This window comes from Microtus pennsylvanicus, chromosome 2 (genome assembly GCF_037038515.1).
Source record: "Microtus pennsylvanicus isolate mMicPen1 chromosome 2, mMicPen1.hap1, whole genome shotgun sequence".
Lineage (NCBI taxonomy): Eukaryota > Metazoa > Chordata > Mammalia > Rodentia > Cricetidae > Microtus > Microtus pennsylvanicus.
In genome coordinates, this window is record NC_134580.1 from 147,904,051 (window position 1) to 147,922,921 (window position 18,871).

The 18,871-nt window shown below is 53.3% G+C and overlaps 1 protein-coding gene across 1 annotated transcript in view; it reads right to left on the minus strand.

Moving 5' to 3' along the window:
• Positions 1-3,860: 3,860 nt before the first annotated feature.
• Pmepa1 (prostate transmembrane protein, androgen induced 1) overlaps positions 3,861-18,871 on the minus strand; it is a 53,076-nt gene continuing 38,065 nt past the window's right edge. Inside the window, exons 2-4 of the mRNA XM_075963224.1 lie at positions 13,930-14,084; positions 7,779-7,829; positions 3,861-7,527 (exon numbers count right to left, since the gene is read on the minus strand). Of these exons, the coding sequence (XP_075819339.1) occupies positions 7,006-7,527; positions 7,779-7,829; positions 13,930-14,084 (728 nt within the window). The 3' untranslated portion in view covers positions 3,861-7,005. The remainder of the gene's footprint in view (positions 7,528-7,778; positions 7,830-13,929; positions 14,085-18,871) is intronic.

Below are 18,871 nucleotides of genomic sequence, written 5' to 3' on the forward strand. Positions count from 1 at the left end.
CTGTGTGTGTGCATACTGAGTGTCGTGTGTCCTCTAGATCACTGTGTGTGTGTGCACGCTGAGTGTCGGGTGTCCTCTAGATCACTGTGTGTGTGTGTGCACACTGAGTGTCGGGTGTCCTCTAGATCACTGTGTGTGTGTGTGCACACTGAGTGTCGGGTGTCCTCTAGATCACTGTGTGTGTGCACAGTGAGTGTCAGGTGTCCTCTAGATCACTGTGTGTGTGCACTCTGAGTATCGGGTGTCCTCTAGATCACTGTGTGTGTGTGCACACTGAGTGTCGGGTGTCCTCTAGATCACTGTGTGTGTGCACACTGAGTGTCGGGTGTCCTCTAGATCACTGTGTGTGTGTGCACATGAGTGTCGGGTGTCCTCTAGATCACTGTGTGTGTGTGCACACTGAGTGTCGGGTGTCCTCTAGATCACTGTGTGTGTGCACACTGAGTGTCGGGTGTCCTCTAGATCACTGTGTATGTGCACACTGAGTGTCGGGTGTCCTCTAGATCACTGTGTGTGTGTTCACACTGAGTGTCGGGTGTCCTCTAGATCACTGTGTGTGTATGTGCACACTGAGTGTCGGGTGTCCTCTAGATCACTGTGTGTGTATGTGCACACTGAGTATCGGGTGTCCTCTAGATCACTGTGTGTGTGTATGTGCACACTGAGTGTCGGGTGTCCTCTAGATCACTGTGTGTGTGTGCACACTGAGTGTCGGGTGTCCTCTAGATCACTGTGTGTGTGCACACTGATTGTCGTGTGTCCTCTAGATCACTGTGTGTGTGTGCACACTGAGTGTCGAGTGTCCTCTAGATCACTGTGTGTGTGTGCACACTGAGTGTCGGGTGTCCTCTAGATCACTGTGTGTGTGTGCACACTGAGTGTCGGATGTCCTCTAGATCACTGTGTGTGTGTGTGCACACTGAGTGTCGGGTGTCCTCTAGATCACTGTGTATGTGCACACTGAGTGTCGGGTGTCCTCTAGATCACTGTGTGTGTGTGCACACTGAGTGTCGGGTGTCCTCTAGATCACTGTGTGTGTGTGCACACTGAGTGTCGGGTGTCCTCTAGATCACTGTGTGTGTGTGCACACTGAGTGTCGGATGTCCTCTAGATCACTGTGTGTGTGTGTGCACACTGAGTGTCGGGTGTCCTCTAGATCACTGTGTATGTGCACACTGAGTGTCGGGTGTCCTCTAGATCACTGTGTGTGTGTGCACACTGAGTGTCGGGTGTCCTCTAGATCACTGTGTGTGTGTGTGCACACTGAGTGTCGGGTGTCCTCTAGATCACTGTGTATGTGCACACTGAGTGTCGCGTGTCCTCTAGATCACTGTGTGTGTGTGCACACTGAGTGTCGGGTGTCCTCTAGATCACTGTGTGTGTGTGTGTGCACACTGAGTGTCGGGTGTCCTCTAGATCACTGTGTGTGTGTGTGTGCACACTGAGTGTCGGGTGTCCTCTAGATCACTGTGTGTGTGTGTGTGCACACTGAGTGTCGGGTGTCCTCTAGATCACTGTGTGTGTGTGCACACTGAGTGTCGGGTGTCCTCTAGATTACTGTGTGTGTGTGTGTGCACACTGAGTGTCGGGTGTCCTCTAGATCACTGTGTGTGTGTGTGTGCACACTGAGTGTCGGGTGTCCTCTAGATCACTGTGTGTGTATGTGCACACTGAGTATCGGGTGTCCTCGAGATCACTGTGTGTGTGTGATCACTGAGTGTCGGGTGTCCTCTAGATCACTGTGTGTGTGTGTGCACACTGAGTATCGGGTGTCCTCTAGATCACTGTGTGTGTGTATGTGCACACTGAGTGTTGGGTGTCCTCTAGATCACTGTGTGTGTGTGTGTGCACACTGAGTGTCGGGTGTCCTCTAGATCACTGTGTGTGTGTGCACACGAGTTTCGGGTGTCCTCTAGATCACTGTGTGTGTGCACACTGAGTGTCGGGTGTCCTCTAGATCACTGTGTGTATGTGCACACTGAGTATCGGGTGTCCTCGAGATCACTGTGTGTGTGTGATCACTGAGTATCGGGTGTCCTCTAGATCACTGTGTGTGTATGTGCATACTGAATGTCGGGTGTCCTCTAGATCACTGTGTGTGTGTGCACACGAGTGTCGGGTGTCCTCTAGATCACTGTGTGTGTGCGCACTGAGTGTCGGGTGTCCTCTAGATCACTGTGTGTGTGTGATCACTGAGTGTGTGTGTGCGCGTACACAGAATGTCAGGTGTTTTCTAGAGTTCTCCACTTTATTTTTGAGACATGATCTGTCACCGACCGCAAAGCCCACTGATTTTCCAGACTAGCTGGCTAGCAAGCTCTGGGATCTCCAGATTTTGCCAGTCCCAAACACTGGAGTGCTGGAGCTGCAGGTGTGAGTTGCCACATCTGCTTTTATGTGGGTTCTGGGGATTTGAACTCAGGTCCTTATGCTTGTATGGCAGGCACTTTACTACCGAGTCATTTCCAGCACCCCCACCCCCATGGACTGTTAAAAAAAAACCCAACATTTTATTTTACAAATTATCTGCCCACTAGAAATTCACTTCGTCAAAGGTGGCCATGGTCTCCTCGCCCAGTATCACTCTTGGGAATGCTTACTGGGTGAGAATATCCCACTATAAATTCTCTTCAACTATAGCTAAGTATCATGAAGTTTTCATGACAACATGGAACGATTAATGAATTTGACATGATGCTCGGGTTTCCAGACGGTTAATTAAACATTCATTGTGGTATTTTTTTCTTCCTCTCCATAGTTTGAGGCCCAAACTCCTCCCTCTCTTTCTCACCTGTGGGTGCTGTAGGATTGGGGACACTCAATCCTAAGTCACTCACTTGGGCACCTAGTAGGCACACAGCCAGCACTGGCTGTCCTTGGCTGGGCTAGCTCCTGGCTCTGCCTTAGTGTTTGTGGCTTTGTGAGTGATCCAGAGACTGAGGGGCACCTGGTGACCATAAAGGTGGCTGACGTGGGGACAGGTGGGGCGCCATGAGCAGTGGCAGACCAAGCTCTTTAGGCTCCTCCCAGATTCTCTATGAGGAAGTGTGCATTGAAGGTGGGCGGCCACGTGCCCTGGTCCAGCAGTTCTCAAAGAACTGAGACGTTCACACAAGCTTACGTAGCCCTGGGCAGAGGCCAAACGGCAGCCACCCCTGGGGCTTCCACCTCCGTATTGACTGACTTCCGATGGTTTAAAAAAACCCAGGGCCTCAAAGATGGTGCTACATAAAAGTAAACCATTTCTGTACTGGGTACTGTATGTGTGGGGGTGATAAAATCACCTTGCAGTTCTTTTAGGGGTTCTGTGTGCCCTGCCCCAGCATCCAGAGGTGGGGTACCCATGTGCTGCTAGGCCTTTTGGGCACTGAGGGCCAGAAGGCTTGGTGTCAAGCACTCCAGGGAGCGGCTTACCCTACAGGCCACACTGACATCAGCCTGAGGTTGGGCTTCACCCGCTAACAGCCTGCTCTTCCCCTCCACTGGCATCAGGGGCAACACTAGACCTCTCGCACACAGCTTAGTACCGGAGCTTTCCTCAGGTACTAAGTGATTGTTTCCCAGGACAGCAGAAATGGTAATATTTGAACAACTTTTTAACCCCACCAGTCACTGTCACCCCCTTTTCCTGGAGCCACTTGTGGGAGCAGGGGTTTCTTCTCATACTGCCCCCCCCCGCCCCGCAGCACCATCTGATCTGAAATAGAGAGGTTGAAGAAACTGTTTAAGGGTCCCCAGCAGCTATTGTAGCCTGTCTTCACTCTATGTGCCCTGGGCTTTGCAGAGGATGGGAGTGGGCGGGGAGAGCTACACAGCTAAACCAAAAACAAATAAATTAAAAAAATAAAAAAGGGAGAAAATTTACTCTCCAAAGAATTGTAAAATTTATTTTGTATTGCGGCTTTTCAGAACGCCATCATTGGCACCAGAGATTATAGATACATAAAGAACAGCTTCTTCGGGCCTGGGTACAGTCTCCCGCAGTGGTGTGCTCCAGGCATGGAGAAATCCCAGGTGCTGACCAGGAACAGAAGGGGCGTGGGGTAGGGACAGCTGCATTCCAAAGCCAAACAGCAGTGCAGCAGGACGTGCTGGGGGAGAGCTGTCGGGGGACACAGGTGGTGTGGCCCACCACACTCTCGTGCAGTGGCATTTCCGGCTCTGAAGTCCAGAGCACAGATCACTTTCTCTCACCGTTGCAATATTCTGGAAACTGGGGCTCACATAGACGTCTGTCACGCAGGTCACAGCAAGGACCAACAGTGAAGGGGTCTGGTTTCTGCCCGGCCCTAATTCCGGCTGCACGTTGGGTATGGGGTCATGTCTTAGCTTTTTGCTGAAAACAACAGACTTCTGTAAAAGCTCCTTTTGCAGCAGGCAAAGTCATGCTGACCCAAGTCCTGCAAGGCTACCCCACAGACCCGGGCTCACACAGGCTTGAGCGCTGCCAAGCCACCCTGCAGCCTGGGCTCTGCAGGGCCAACGGTGGCTGCTCTGGAGCAAACACTTGACATGGGAACCTGGGACAGAAGGAGCCGAGAGTTCACTTTCTCAGAACCCCTTCTCCCAAGCCACCAGCTCCCTCTCTAACCAGCCAAGTCCCAGGACCTGCCTAACTTACCACGGGAAGACCAACACCTAGAGGAGAGTTCCCAGAGCCCAGGGTCCCACGGACAGCAGCCTGCATGTTAGCTCAGGACACAAGGTGTTCTGACTTTGACAAGCCCCTCCCCCTTCAAGCTCCTACAACCCACATCCAAGGGACCCCACTTTTCAACCCTGGGGTTGCTATCAGAGAACCTGCCCCTAAGCCAGATTGGTCCAACAAGCTTCCGCAACAACCTACACAAAGAAGCACGGACAGTGAGTTTTGCCCCAGAGGACAGTCGGCACATACACAAAGGACGTTCACGTGTCTAGATTTCCCCCTGGACGGAACCACATGCAGTATTCCACAAGAAGGCTGGAGGGCCAGGAGGCGCCTCACCAAGCAGGGCACATCCATGGTGCAGAAGGGACAGGAATGACGGGGACAACTAAGGTCCAGCAGTAGCCCTTGGTGGACTGGCCGTGAATGAGACACTGGACAGGAGTGCCCCACCCTGAGCCCAGAAGGAGGGCACTTCCTCCATAAGGCATCAGACACTATGCAGGGAAACACAGGGACACGTTGGGGAACAGCAAACTCTGATATCTCTGTGACATTTCAAAGAATCCTCTTTGAGAGAGGTGCCAATTTTAGGTCAACCCCTCCTGGGGAAGCTGCTCTCGACACTGACAGACATGGGGATTTTCTGTCAGGCAGGTCTGCAGAGTTCCAGGCTCAGGTGGGTACCCTATACTTAAAAAAAATGTGTACAAACAGGCATGGTGGTCTGAACTCCAAAAGATTTTCAAGTAATAAGTGCTGTATCTAAGATAGGCCTCATCTCTTGTTTACACCTCTGTGGTGGGAAGGGGTGGTGGATCTTGACTCATGCTCTTGCTTGTTCTAGGCTCTGTTGATGGGAAGGGGTGTGGGTTCCCCATGAAACCTACACACACCCCCTTTTCTCTTGTATTCCCATAGGACCGGACAGCTATCCTTATCACACCTCATGCAGACAAACGCTCACCTCAGAAACAACCGTTTCCAGGTAGAAGGGAACGGCGCCAGTGAGAGAAGGCAAGACATTCTAGAGCCTGAGGTATGGGCTCGTGTTGGTGGTAGTCTTTCCTAACCCTTTTGGGCTTCCTGGGGGGACATGGGCAACTGTCCCTTCCCATCTTGGCTTGACTATTAATTGGCTTCTTGAAGTGAGAAATCAATAAGGTGAACATAGATTGTCTGGGGTCGAGCGCTAACACCCTGGGCCTTTCCTACATGCCAGCATAGACCTGCATACACACCAGCCTTGGAACACTGGTGTCCAAGCCCCTTCTGCAGGAAGTTAGCCGCTGGATCCCCCTCAACTCCCACCGCCGCCCGGTACCAAATGAACAAAGTAGTTCTGGCTTTGGGGCACACCTTACCCCTTCCACTGAACCTTCACAGTTTTTATGTTTTAAGAGGAAGAAAAAAAAAACTAAGATTCCTTCGGTAACAGTTTATTTTCATATTGGGAAAGGCATCTGAAATCAGGTGCCTCTGTGGGGGCAGTCCTGACTCAGCTGTAACCCAGAGGGACGATGTGGGTCCCCCTTCGGCAGGAATGTGTAACTGCTCACAGCCGATCTGGACAGAAGCATTCGGCTGGCTTGCAGGCGCAGGACTCTGGGAAGCCTGCCTTTCTTGCACAGGGGGCCCCTCTGAGACCCGGAGGGGAACCTCCACTGCTCTGTTCAGACTGAACTCAACATTTCTCCTTCAAGTCTCAACACACTCTAGAAGTTTCCATCAAACAAGCACTGATATATTATATTAAAAAATAGTGCAAAATCTCAACATTTATATAAATAGCTCTAAACCTCTGCTTTGTAGGTTTTTTTTTTCTTTACAAGGTAATACACACTTTCGGAGTTGGCACTCAAAAATTTGCCATTTTTTTTCTCTTCTAGTTCAGAAAACAACTTTTTTTTTAATAGGCCTCTTCTAGTACAAAAATACTCCTGCTCTCCCACATACAGTGTCTCTTATCTTATAGATATTTATATATATATAATATTGCAGATCTTAAACAAAGGTTTTGTGCAAATATGTCTTTAAAGTTAAGTGAAACCATCATAAACAAAAAGAAATTAAGCATTCACGCACGGAGCTCAACTAGGAACAATGAGAAAAGACTAGTGGAGGGTTTTCTCTTCTGCCTTCAAGACGCGGCTCGACAAAGAAACGTGGTAATTTTTTTTTTTTGCAAGCTTTCTGAGCTTCTGCATTCAGACCACACAAAACATGTAAATATTTATACACATAGAGGAGAACTGGCACATGCCACGAGGCCTGTGTGTCCCCTGCCTTCCTCTCTCTTCTCTCTTAAGTGCAGAGTGTTTTTGCCATTTTGCCTACAGGTGCCCCGGTTCCCACTCTTAGAGGGGGTGACCTTTTTGTTTTTCCTTCTCCTTGTTCTCCAGGGGGGCAATGTGAGGGTGATGGAGCCGGGTCCCCTCTAGCAGGGAGGGCGGCCCGTGACTCTGCTGGTGCTGGAAGGAGGACCCTGGGTAGTGACCGATGACCTCACTGTAGGTGGGGGGCGGCCCCTCCATGCGCCCACCACTGCCGTAGCAGGTAGCGCTGATGCCCGAGTTACTGCTGGGGGGGCAAGGGCCTCCCAGCATGGTGCTGTCCATAAGGTCACTGTCGAAGATGGTCCGATTGGGAGGTGCACGCACAGACTCTCGGTTCAGCTCCAGCTGTTGTTCAGGGTCCCGGAGCTGGAGGGTGCAGGGACCCTGGTAGGGTGGGGGCTCCTCCCCATCAGACAGTGAGATGGTAGGTGGCAGGGCAATCTCCTGCTGCAGGTAGGGGTAGGTGGGCTGGAAACGGCTCCGCTGGACGAAGGGGGGCACAGCCAGGCGGTCAGTGGGTCGAGGAGGGACATAGACCTGCGGCTGGAGGAGGGAGAGTAAGGTCAGGGAGGGAGGCAGACTCAGATTGGATCCCCAGATTCAGAGACTGAGCTGTGGGCTCAGTAGGGGCTGCCCCAGGTAAACCCCTGGAAGCCCCTAAAAACAGAGCCAGCTGTAGATGCTGCTGGGGACTCCCCCCCCCCTGGAATCAGGGAGTGTGTGTGATGCTGGACAAGGGCCCAGCCTCTGAGAGCAAGGGGTACCACAGGAGGGAAGGTGGGGCTTGGTCTTACCTCTGACATTCCGGCCGACACCGTACTCTCTGAGGGCCACAGGCATCCTTCCTGTAGAGTGGAAAAGGGTACAAGATCAACCAACAGTGGATGGAGCCGTTGACACAAGGTTCCACCCATCCTAGATGCAAACTTTTTGTCCTGAAGTCTTGGGCTTACCCGCTTCTCATCCTCCACCCTCCCCACATCTGTGAGGGCAAGGACAAGTCCACCATGGCCTCCTTGGCTTCTCCTGCAGCTCCTGTTGCTGCCCTGTCAGGCTTTCCAAAGCACACACACCATCTTTGAGGTGGTACCTGCTCTCAAAGCCTGCAGGCAGCTTTCTCTGGGCATTAGAGCAAATCTGTAATTGGCTTAGAAGGAAACCCAGCATGGCCTTCCCGCCTGCCTTCTCTTCCAGAACTGTTTGTTCCCTACAAGACCTTGCCTAGAATGTTTAGGTTCAGCACCTGAACATGTGGATACATACATTTGGCTGGAGAGGTGAATAAATTTAATGTTGAATGTGATAATCACCTGACCCTCAGGGTACAACAGAAAGTGACAGGTGCCACCACTACCTCCCCCAACTCATAGAAACCAGGTAAGGCATGTCTCAGCATGCTAAGCACATGCTACAAGGCCTTTAGATTGTCCACACCACTGTGGGACCAATTTCCTGTGGATGTTCAGTGCCCAGGTCTCTGTAGAGCAGTGGTTCTCAACTTGTGGGTCGCAACCCTTTTGGGCGCCACACATCAGATATCCTACATATTAGATATTAGCACTACGATTCACTCAAAATTACAGTTATGAAGTAGCAATGAAAATTATTTTATGGTTGAGGTTACAATACATTAGGAACTGTGTTAAAGGGCCACAGAAGGTTGAGAACCACTGATCTTGAGTCTCAAACATCTTTATCAATCAACAGACACGGAGTCATTTGTGTGATGATTGTCACTCATGAAGCTCATGTCCTCTGCTGTGGGATCTCGGGGGGAACTGAGCTGCCCTGAGTGTAACTTACTCAGGTGTAATTCCCAGCTTGGGGAAAGGATACCTTAATTTTGACTTCATTGATATGTACCTACAGAAATAATACACTCGAATACTCAAAGGCTACAATCTTGTCAAATACCAGCTGACATCCCATCATCACAAACCAGGTGATGAATACCCCCTTCCTTCATTCTAACACTGCTCTGGACAGCTACTTCCTAGAGTTTGGGGAAGAAGTCTCTCCCTGAGCTTCAGAGGCTCGCAGTTTACCCAGTGGCCACTAGGCGGTTCCGGGGACAGCACCTGCAGGCAGACATTATGTCTCTTTCCTATAGAGAATGGCCCTGGCCGCCTTTAAGTTGGACAAGCCAGACCCACAGGTGTCTCCTCCCAGCTGCCCCCTGCTGTCCTCACCCCAATCACTGGAGCCTCCCTCAGCTCTCCCTCCCACAAACAGCCCCATGGTTCACTTGCCTGGGTACCTCTGCGTTCTGGATGGTGAAGGCCTGAACTAGCCTTCCAGGCCTGTCTTGCAAATAAAGTCAGGCACACACTTAGGGAGATGGGAGCTGAGATTCTGACAGGCCTCACAGGCTGCACTCCCAGGGTCCTGACTCTGCTCTGCCTCTGCTGACCCCCACACAGGGCCTACTCCTTCCTACCCACATCCTCCCCTAAATCTACTGAGATTCTTTTGCATTTCCTGTGGCTTTCGGGATGAGCAGTCGGCCCCAGCCACCCTATGCCACTCCAGCAAACCGCGGCCCTCACATGCGCACCTCCCGTACCTCCGATCCCAGCTGCCCTGGCTAATCTTTACTGTCGGTCTGTCATGACCTAGAGACACCACGAAGGAGGAATCTCCACTGACAAACTGCCGGAATCAGAGTGGCCTATTGCCAGCTGGTGAGATACCGTCTTGACTGATGACTGAGGAGGAGGGTCCAGCCCACTGTGAGTGACACCATCCTTGGGCACGCTGAAGAAAACTAGCTGAGCATGCGCTGGAGAGTGAGACCGCAAGCAAGGCCCCTCCTTGGTTTCTGCTTCAGGTTCCTGCCTGAGTTCCAGTCTGACTTCCCTGAGTAATTGAACTGTGACCTGGAAGTGAAAACTGAAGTACCCCCCTTCCTCATCTAATGCCACCTTCGGTCATAATGTTTCATCACGGCAACAGAAAAGCAGACCCGAACACTGGCTCTTTCCCTTCCTGCACACAACCGCACCTTCCCTGCCCACCGTGGCCTGTCTTCTGCAAAGCCGCAGTTGGGCCGGGAGGGGCTACCCTATCCCCCATGTGAGCATTTAGTGTGGTTCACAGCTCATGCCAATGTTACAATCACTGACCACCACTTACCCATCACTTTGTGTTCCCTAACCCTAGGGCTTCAGGCGGCTACTGTGGGGAGGAGGAGGACAGTCCCAGCCAGCAGTGACGAAGGCCCTTCCTTGCTCCTGACACTGGCTAGGAGCTGTGGGTGTGGGCTGCTGTTCTGTGATTACTTCTCATTCGGGTTGCCCCGGTTCACCACAGCGTCTCCACAGCCTCTCCCAGGAACAGGAGTCTGCCCGCCACTTCCGCGAAGCGTCAGAATAGCATTTCGGTATGCATGAACTCTCAAAGGCTAACTAAAAACACTGTATCAGAAAAAATAAACTTGGAATAGTTTCTGCTTTGTTAAGCCCTAATAACTCACAGACACTAACAGGCAGGGTTGTGTGCCAATAAAACTTTATTCACAAATCCAGGCATACAGTCTTTGGGCCAGGCCAGCTGATGAGGCTGAAGATGCCCACCTGAGTCCAACTCCAGACTGAGAGCTACTACCTGCCCGGAAAGTCCCTTCAGACTGCTTCTAGGTGGGCATCTGATGCTCCCCTCAGCTCCACAGTAACAATCGTTCCCTCCCTGTGGGCAAGTAGTCGCCATCAAATTTTGCAAGGCAAACCTCTGGCAGGTGAGAAGCTGGGACCCACCCTGATGCAGGCTGAGAAAGACCTGAATCTCTTTAAAGCTGTGTCTGGATCTAGGCCTGAGCTCCCACTCACTCTCGCTGACCCCTGTATCTGGTCTTTTGCCTTTGGCCCCAGAACACAAACTCTTGGCAGGCTGGGCTCCATGGGGAACAGGAGACCTAGGCCAAGGGCTGATGAGAAGATAAAACCCCGGCTTGATCCTAGCTGAGCTCCTGGTCTGAGGTTAACCTCGCTGACAAACCACGCTCCCCAGGGGAGCCTCCGCTGAGGAGGTGATACCTACAGCCAGGTGCAATGTAACAGGCACAGGCTGTGAGGGGTGGACAGGAAGTCAAGGTAGGGACCGGGTGTCTCAGTGGACATCTGAAGGACAGCCTGTGCTTAGGAGTGGGCATGCGCATCTCCCCTGCACCTGACTCTCATGCTGATAACGTGGGAAAAACACTCAGAGAGCGACTTGGTCAGTGTGAAGGCAAGGGTAGGAAGCAGCTGAGGCCTTCAGCCAGGCAGGTCTGGGTTCTGCTGTTCTGCGCCTAGGGAGAGGTGACCTGCACATGGGCAGGTGTACTGAGATGTAGGAGGGGACCCCCAACTCCAAAGTCACCGCGAAATGTAGTCATTGCCAGAGACACCCAAGGGGCAAGGCCTGGAGGGGCGCGTGAGCACAGTGTGACACACAGAGCCCAGGCAGACAATTGTACCTAGGTCTCTCTGGGAGGTCACAAGGCCTGGAGACACCTCAAATGCACTATGTCAGAAAGAGGGAGTCCCAGGGGAACGTCACCTTCTGCTCCAGGCCTCCCCTGGGCTCTCTGTTTATGCAGCCAGGTGGCTCTGGGGACAGAGTGAAGGAGACACTCTCCCTGTGGCCCAATGTCTTGTCTGTCTCAGCAGCTGAGCTCAGGTGTCCATGCAGAACAAGCTCCTCTCCCTCTGCCATCTGCTCCCGGTGCCCTCTGTGGTCGCATTTCACACCCTTGGCTAACCACACCCCACATGACGCTGCCGTGAAAGCTGTCTGGCCTTAGGCAAGTGCTCCACTTCTCTTGAGCCCCAGTTTCTCCTCTGCGAGGGAGTGAGCCCTGGACTTCACTCGCGGCTGGTACTACTTGCCAGGCAGATGGCAAAGCCTGTTGCTAGGTGACAGAGATAACAAATGAGGCAGGTGAGCCGGGGCATGGCAGGCAGGATTCCTATACGGCAGGTGCTGGTTCTGCCCTCAGGGTGTGTGTCTGCCTCTGTCTGTCACGGTGCTTGCCCCATGAACTGGTGACGCACTGAAACAGGGCCTGACGTAAGCGGAGATGCCCAAACCTGCCAGCGACGGCCCTGCTGTCTCGGGCGATGGCCAGTTCTGTCTTGGCTTAGCTCTTAGACTCTAGTTGCCTCTGCCAGCCTGGGACATCCCCCAAAACTGGGGCACTCTGCCCAGCGTGGCTGATCTTGTCCCATCCTCCCAGCACCTGCTGAGCCATCCTGGAGACGACTGTCCCCACTGTCCCCTGGGATTATACACATGCTAGCTCCCTCCTGCCACTGCCTGCTTGCCCAGAGAGCAGCTTCCTATCCTGCCTGCACTGTGAACCGCAAAGGGGCTACGTCCCCCTTCCCCTCACTGTCACTGATGGTGAGCACCTGAGGGCAGGACAGAGGCTCCCAAAGGGGCCCGATGTCACAGTCAAGAGGGCAAGTGCCACCCACAGGAGACGGCTACTCAGGCAGTGGCTCTGGAGTCCAGTGGGATGTGGCTGGGTCCAGGAAGTCCCTGAGGCTCACGGTACTAATGGATCAGTACTAATGCATAAGCTTGTGTCAGCCAGGGTCCCCTCTGGTACAGTATGACCGTTCTCAGTACTGCAGAGGATGGTTCTAGGATCCCCAGAAGTAGCAAGACCAGTTTTGCTCAAGCGCTTCACTAGTGTGCGTGCGTGTGTGCATGTGTGTATACACACACTTGTCTGCATAGAGACCAAGTAGTCCCTCTGGGTACATTAAGTTACTCTAGTGACTGACTGCCCCTGGTAGGATGTAAGTAAATGACCTGCAACTAGTTACCCAGCATCACTCAGGCTAACAAGGGGCTCAGCACACACGGGGGCGCTGGCTTCTTGGGCTCTGAGGATGGCTGAACTCCAAGACCCTGAACTCTGACCCCAAGGCGAGCTGTACTTGGTCCTCCCTCCTTCTCAGGAGTGCCATGTCTCCAGCTATAAGACTGGACCTCAGAGCTGCTCCCTTGCAGCTCTCACCCACAGCGTCCCCCAGATCCACAAGTCCCTTATGTGGTGTCCCTGCCTGTGTATGATCCTCTGCCATCCACAGCCCTGGGATGGTCCTGGCTATCTTCTGTGCCAGGGGAGCTTGGGCACACAGGGAACCCTCAGCAGAGAGCTGGCGGGTGAGGAGGTGTCACGTGGATGAGGTGGCCTTCCAGCCAGAGAAGCCTGGTTTACCGTGCCAAGCCTGAATTACTCAGGAGGAGCCTTTCCCGGCTCATCACACCTGAGGAGCCAGATGAGACTCGGGCCCCGGAAGAGGCCTCTCGGGTGTCCAGTTGCTTCCATGGCCTCCGTACTGGTGGCTGGCATGTTGACGAAAGGACAGGACTGCCACCTCCTTCTATCTAGGTCACAGCCACAAGACTGGGGGCATCCTTCCCACACCTCTGTCCTGGTGGGCACCCAGTCAAGCACCAGCTGTCCCTTTGCTCTGTCTTCATCTGGCTTCTCAATGGCCTTGGGAGGCCTGACCTGTCTCTATACACCCTAGCTGTCTTTCCTTAGCTGTCTTCCATCTCCCCACAGCCCTGTCTATAACCGTGGAGGTTAAGATGCCTTGCAAGGCGGAGTTCCTCAGAGACGCTTTGGGGAGCCCACAGAATTGTACCTGACACTTCCTGCTCCCTCTGGGAATACAGCAGAAGCCTCTCGGCTGCTGTTGTCCCTAGGACCGCTGGGCATTCTGGCTCAGGCACAGCGTCACATCTACCCTGAAGGTGCACATTCCTTCAGCCCAGACTTTCAGTCACCCTTGGGCCCCAGAGCATGCTGCAGAGCTGGATCCACCTAGCAGTTCTTGTTCTGTGACGGGAGGAGGCCAGGGGTTCCTGAGACACCCAAGCAGGGCACGGTGGTTGTTCCGTCAGTGCTCAGTGCAGCTAAAAACCCAGGCTGCAGCCCCAAGAGTCACTTACTGAGGACAGTCCGTCGTCTCTCCTCCTGGCCTGGCTGTGCCGGCTGATGAAGGAGCGGGCCGATAGCTTGTAGTGGTTCAGCAGGCATGTGATCACCACCACCATTACCATCATCACCACCACGATGACCACTATCTGCACGAACTCCAGCTCCGCTGTGGGGCAGAAAGATACAGCAGACTTTAGGACCAGGCGGCCTCCAAAGGCTCCCATCGATGTAAGGCTGAGAACTCAGGCCCAGGGACAGCTCAGAGACCCTGTCCAGGAAGTGGCCCGGCACCAACCATGGACATGCATGAGGACACAGTCTCAGTCCTCAGAGATGCCAGGCATGGTCAGGGTCTCAGAAAGGAATTGGTGTTTTAGATCCCTTGTAGCCAGGGTCCTTGATGTGGGGAAGAGGGAGCTCATGAGGGCCAAGGGAATACTGGGTAAAATGTGAACAGAAGCAAGGGCAATACAGAGCATGAACACACACAAGGTCGGTCCAATGCAGGGCTCTCCAGTATGCTAGCAACACTCACATACCCCAACAAGCAATGTTTCAACCTTCCCACCCACAAAACAACAAACCAATGCTCTTACACACCCCAGCCCTCCCCGCCACCAACATTCCAAACCGCCAGCGTATCCCAAAATAACATCCCAAGACTCCTACACACCCCAGCTCCCCACCAACTTCCCACCCTCCTACACACCCCCAAACAGCCCAATATTCCAACCCTCCAACATCTCTCCATTTCCCAAACAACAGCCCAGTGTTTCTATGTCAACATTCTCCCATACTAACACCCAAACCCTCCTAAACACCCCAAAATAGCAGTCTTATACCCCAAGGTTCTTCATCTCAACTTTCCAACCCTTCTACACTCCCCCAAACAACAGCTTAGGGTATGTACATCCTGTACACTCCAACACCCCATGATGGGGTGACATCTCAAACACCCTAGCCCTTCTATATCCCTCAAAACAGCCCACCACACATGGCCACACATCTACACAGCTCACCGCTCTTACCCACACATGTACACAGCCCAACACTCATGCCCACACATGTACACAGCCCAACACTCATGCCCACACATGTACACAGCTCAACACTCATGCCCACACATCTACACAGCTCACAGCTCTTACCCACGCATCTACACAGCCCAACGCTCCTACCACGCATCATCTACACAGCCCAACACTCCTATTCACACATCTACACAGCTCAACATTCTCACATGCACCCCCAACATCCCACCGTAATTCTGACACTCCAGCAAATACCCCAGTAAGCCAATGGGCGGACCCTGCTTCACACCTCAAAGACACCCCAGGAAACACAAGACAATTCACACACAATACACAGCCACACAGATAACCCGTGAGCACACACATCACACAGCCACACAAAGGATACCCCATAGTCCCACACACCACACAGGGTCATGGCTAGAGACTTCTAGCAAAGACACAGCTCTGATATTAAGGTCTTCCTTTGTTTTTCTTCCTGTTTTCGGTTTTGGTTTATCTCTCCCCAGAAAGAGGAAAAGCCCTCAGGTACTGGGAAGGGAAGAAGCTTTTTTGACACTGTAAGTGGGCAGTTCTGCTGAGTCTGGTGGCCGAGACTCAGCAGCTGGCCGCAGCTGGTGCCAACAGTGCGCCTCCCTCCTGCCCCCCGCCCAGCAACAGGAAGAATGCCAGGAGCACTGCAGGGCACTGGAGTCGGCAGACCACGGTCAACCCTGAAGGCCCTGCTGTAGGTGGGGGCACAGTGATATGCCTCCCCGCCTTGGAGGGAAAACTTGGGGGGAGCACTCCCTGATGCAAAAGACGGAAGGGACCCCAAGGCAACAAGTTCAGTTGCAAGGGTAATTTAGTTCTGTGCTGACCAGAGACAGGAACTGAGGAGGAGGGGCTGAAAGCCACCTTATGCCCAAACCTCAAACCCGAGCAGGATCAACCCTCTCCCATGGCTTCCTCATTACCCTGATCAGGACATCGAACAGCACACTCAAGGTGGGCACTTTACTGGGAATGGATAGAAGCTCACAGGCTCTCTCAGTCTCCCACTGTCCCAGGCTATCCCCTCAGTCCCAGCCTCATTCTCCCCACTGTCCCAGGCTATCCCCTCAGTCCCAGTCAGTCCCCAGAATACCTGTTCCCCACACCCCACAGTTGCTCACCAGACCCGCAGGTCCGTCACACCACGGGCCACTGTGTGTGCTATGGCAACCATCTAGGCAGGACCCACTCCGCTACTGACAGTGTGAAGCTGAGACTGACCTTCCCCTGACAGTAAGCGTTTTCTCAGGCCCCAAGGAAGGGCAGAATCTTAAGGTGAAACACAGAGTCGTGAAGGAGACCACAATTCCAAGTGGCCACAGCTGAGACTCCAACCCCAGCCCTGGCTTCTGAACTAGGCCCATTCTCACCTCACCCTGGAGGAGCCAGGTGGGGGTACGGCGGAGATGGTTCTGTTGGGGTTCACCCATGCATCAAATAGGGACCCCCTCTAGTGGTCCCTACAGAGCCCGAATAGGGCCATGGTGAGGAAGGCCAGGTCACTGCAGGAGAGGCAGGGCCAGGGCTAGGCAGCTAGGCCTGAATGTGCTGGGCACTCACGTCTGGCCGAACCCAGGATAAAGCCGTGCATTCAAGGGACACAGGGCCTGCTTTGTGCAACACCCACACTCCCCCAAAAGGCCCTCAACCCCTCCCCCTCAACTCTGCACTCCTCACCCTGGCCTGAGACACCCCTTCTGGCAGTCTCCGGGGCTTCTGCCCACATCAGGCCAAAAGGGAGCAGAGCGGGAGATGTAGGCAGCCTTTGTTCCTGCCCTCTGGCAGCCCGAGGGACTGGACAGGCTACTACACTCCTCCTGGGGTGGTCTGGGGCCCTGGGAAGACTGGTGGGACAGGAGCTGAGGCAGCAGGGCTGGCAGAAGCTGACAGGATGTGGGGACAATGGACGAGGCCCCTGCAGGGCCAGTTGGGTTTGACAAGTCTGGGTTCCTGTGTCCAGAAAGTGGGAGAACTGCTCCCTCAGTGAGGGGAGGACTCTGTGCACACACACGTGACCTCCTGGTCCCACGACTACCAACCTGAAGCAACACCCAGACCCAGAAAACTCATATAAGCCAGGAGAAGGAAACACGAATCCAAAACAAGAATCCGAGTCCATGGGGATGTCTATATCAAGGGCTTGTGTTAGATGTGGCTGGCCACTGGGCAGGACAGGAAATGCCCTCAGCAGGGCAGGGTGCCCAACACCCTCCGAAGCGAAATAGGATGTTGGGTTCAGAAGAGAGAAGAGTCCTGATACTCAGGACACAGGCAGACACAACTGGGGAGAGGACAGCTTCCTCAATTCACAGGGGCCCGGTACAGCCAGACGCATCCCTGGCAAGGCCAGACAGAGAAGCAAAACCACAACGTCCGGACCACATTGCCCATAGCAGAGCTGAGAACACACTCTCTAGATTAAAAGTGAAGTAAATCCAGGCATAGTCACTCACGTCGCTCATTCCAGTACTTGAGAGGGTGAGGCAGGAGGATTGACACCAGGTCAAGAGCAGCCTTATCTACACTTTCAGGCAGGAGTGGAAAGGGGTCATTCTGTGTGGAAGAAGGAAGACCTCCACAGCTGGTCCCTGATGCTGACAAGGCTAGCCTTGGCTACAGGAGAACCTGTCTCAAAAGGAGACAAACCGGGCATAGTGGCGCACACTTTTAATCCCAGCATGGGCCCAAGCTTGCTTATGTGCCAAGGAAGTTGCACTTCAGTTCAGGCTGGTTAAGGTAAAGGTGGCACCCTTTCTGATAACATTTTTGTGCCTACTCTAGAGGGCTAGATGGCAGACTATATGTACTATATGGAGAAGGAATTGGGTTTGAATTCCAGCCTACAGCTCCTTCCCAATGCAAACTGGGGGTGGGAAGCAAACGGGCCCAACCACCTGGTCTCAGGGTAGATGCGCTGCCCCCAGCCTTCCAGTTGAGAGTGGAGCACAGTGGGGGCTGGGCAGATCCCATGGCTTCCACGGCCTTCACTGCAAGCCTGCCCCTGGGTCCCTCCGGGGAGGGTAGCAGCCTCCTTCCCAGTTAACAAGCAGCCGGCACCGGCCCTGTCTGGCCTCCAGGCCGCACACATGAAGGAATTAGGAATTGGCACCGTCTGAAATTTATGAAAATCTAATCTCGTTAGGCCCGCCTAGTGGAGACCCGGCGGGCGGCCTCATTGTCATTCCAAGGAGCCCCAGTCGCTGGGGTTCTGGCCACTCCATCAACATCCCTCCCCCACTGCCTGCTGTATTTGAATATGAACTGGCTCCCCCATGCCCTTGGATTCAAGTAAAATTAGACCAGACATCCAAGGAACAGCTTTGCCTTTCTCAGGTGTCGTTTCAAACAGCCCCCGCCCCCAGGTGCGCTTATTTCTTAGTGTAAGAACTTTCGTGATTTTTTTTTTAAATTGCGTTTCCTCTGAAGGATTGGGGAGCAGGCATCAGGCTCTGTCACATTTTCTGGTTGTCAGGACAGACTGCCTGGCTCTGCTAGGTACCTAGCTCTGGCCAAGTGATCTTGAATGGTGAGGGGACACTCCCTAACCCCCTGCAATTTCAATCACTGCCACATGGAGAGCAAAAGGAAAAGACACGTCTGGAGGGTTAGGAGGGGCCTTTCATTCTTGGTAGCTTTTTTTTGGGGGGGGGGGTTGTTGTTTTGTTTTTCTCCCTTCTAAGACAGGGTCTCACCATGTAGCTCGGGCTGTTCTGGAACTTACTATGTAGACCAGGCTGACTTCCAAACTTAGAGAGATCTACCTGCCTCTGCTTCCCATGTGCTGGGGTGAAGGGCCTGCACCACACACCTGGGTTGTTCTGAGACAGGTTCTTAGGTAGCCAAGGCTAGCCTCTGACTCAATATATAGCCAAGGACATCTTTGACCTTC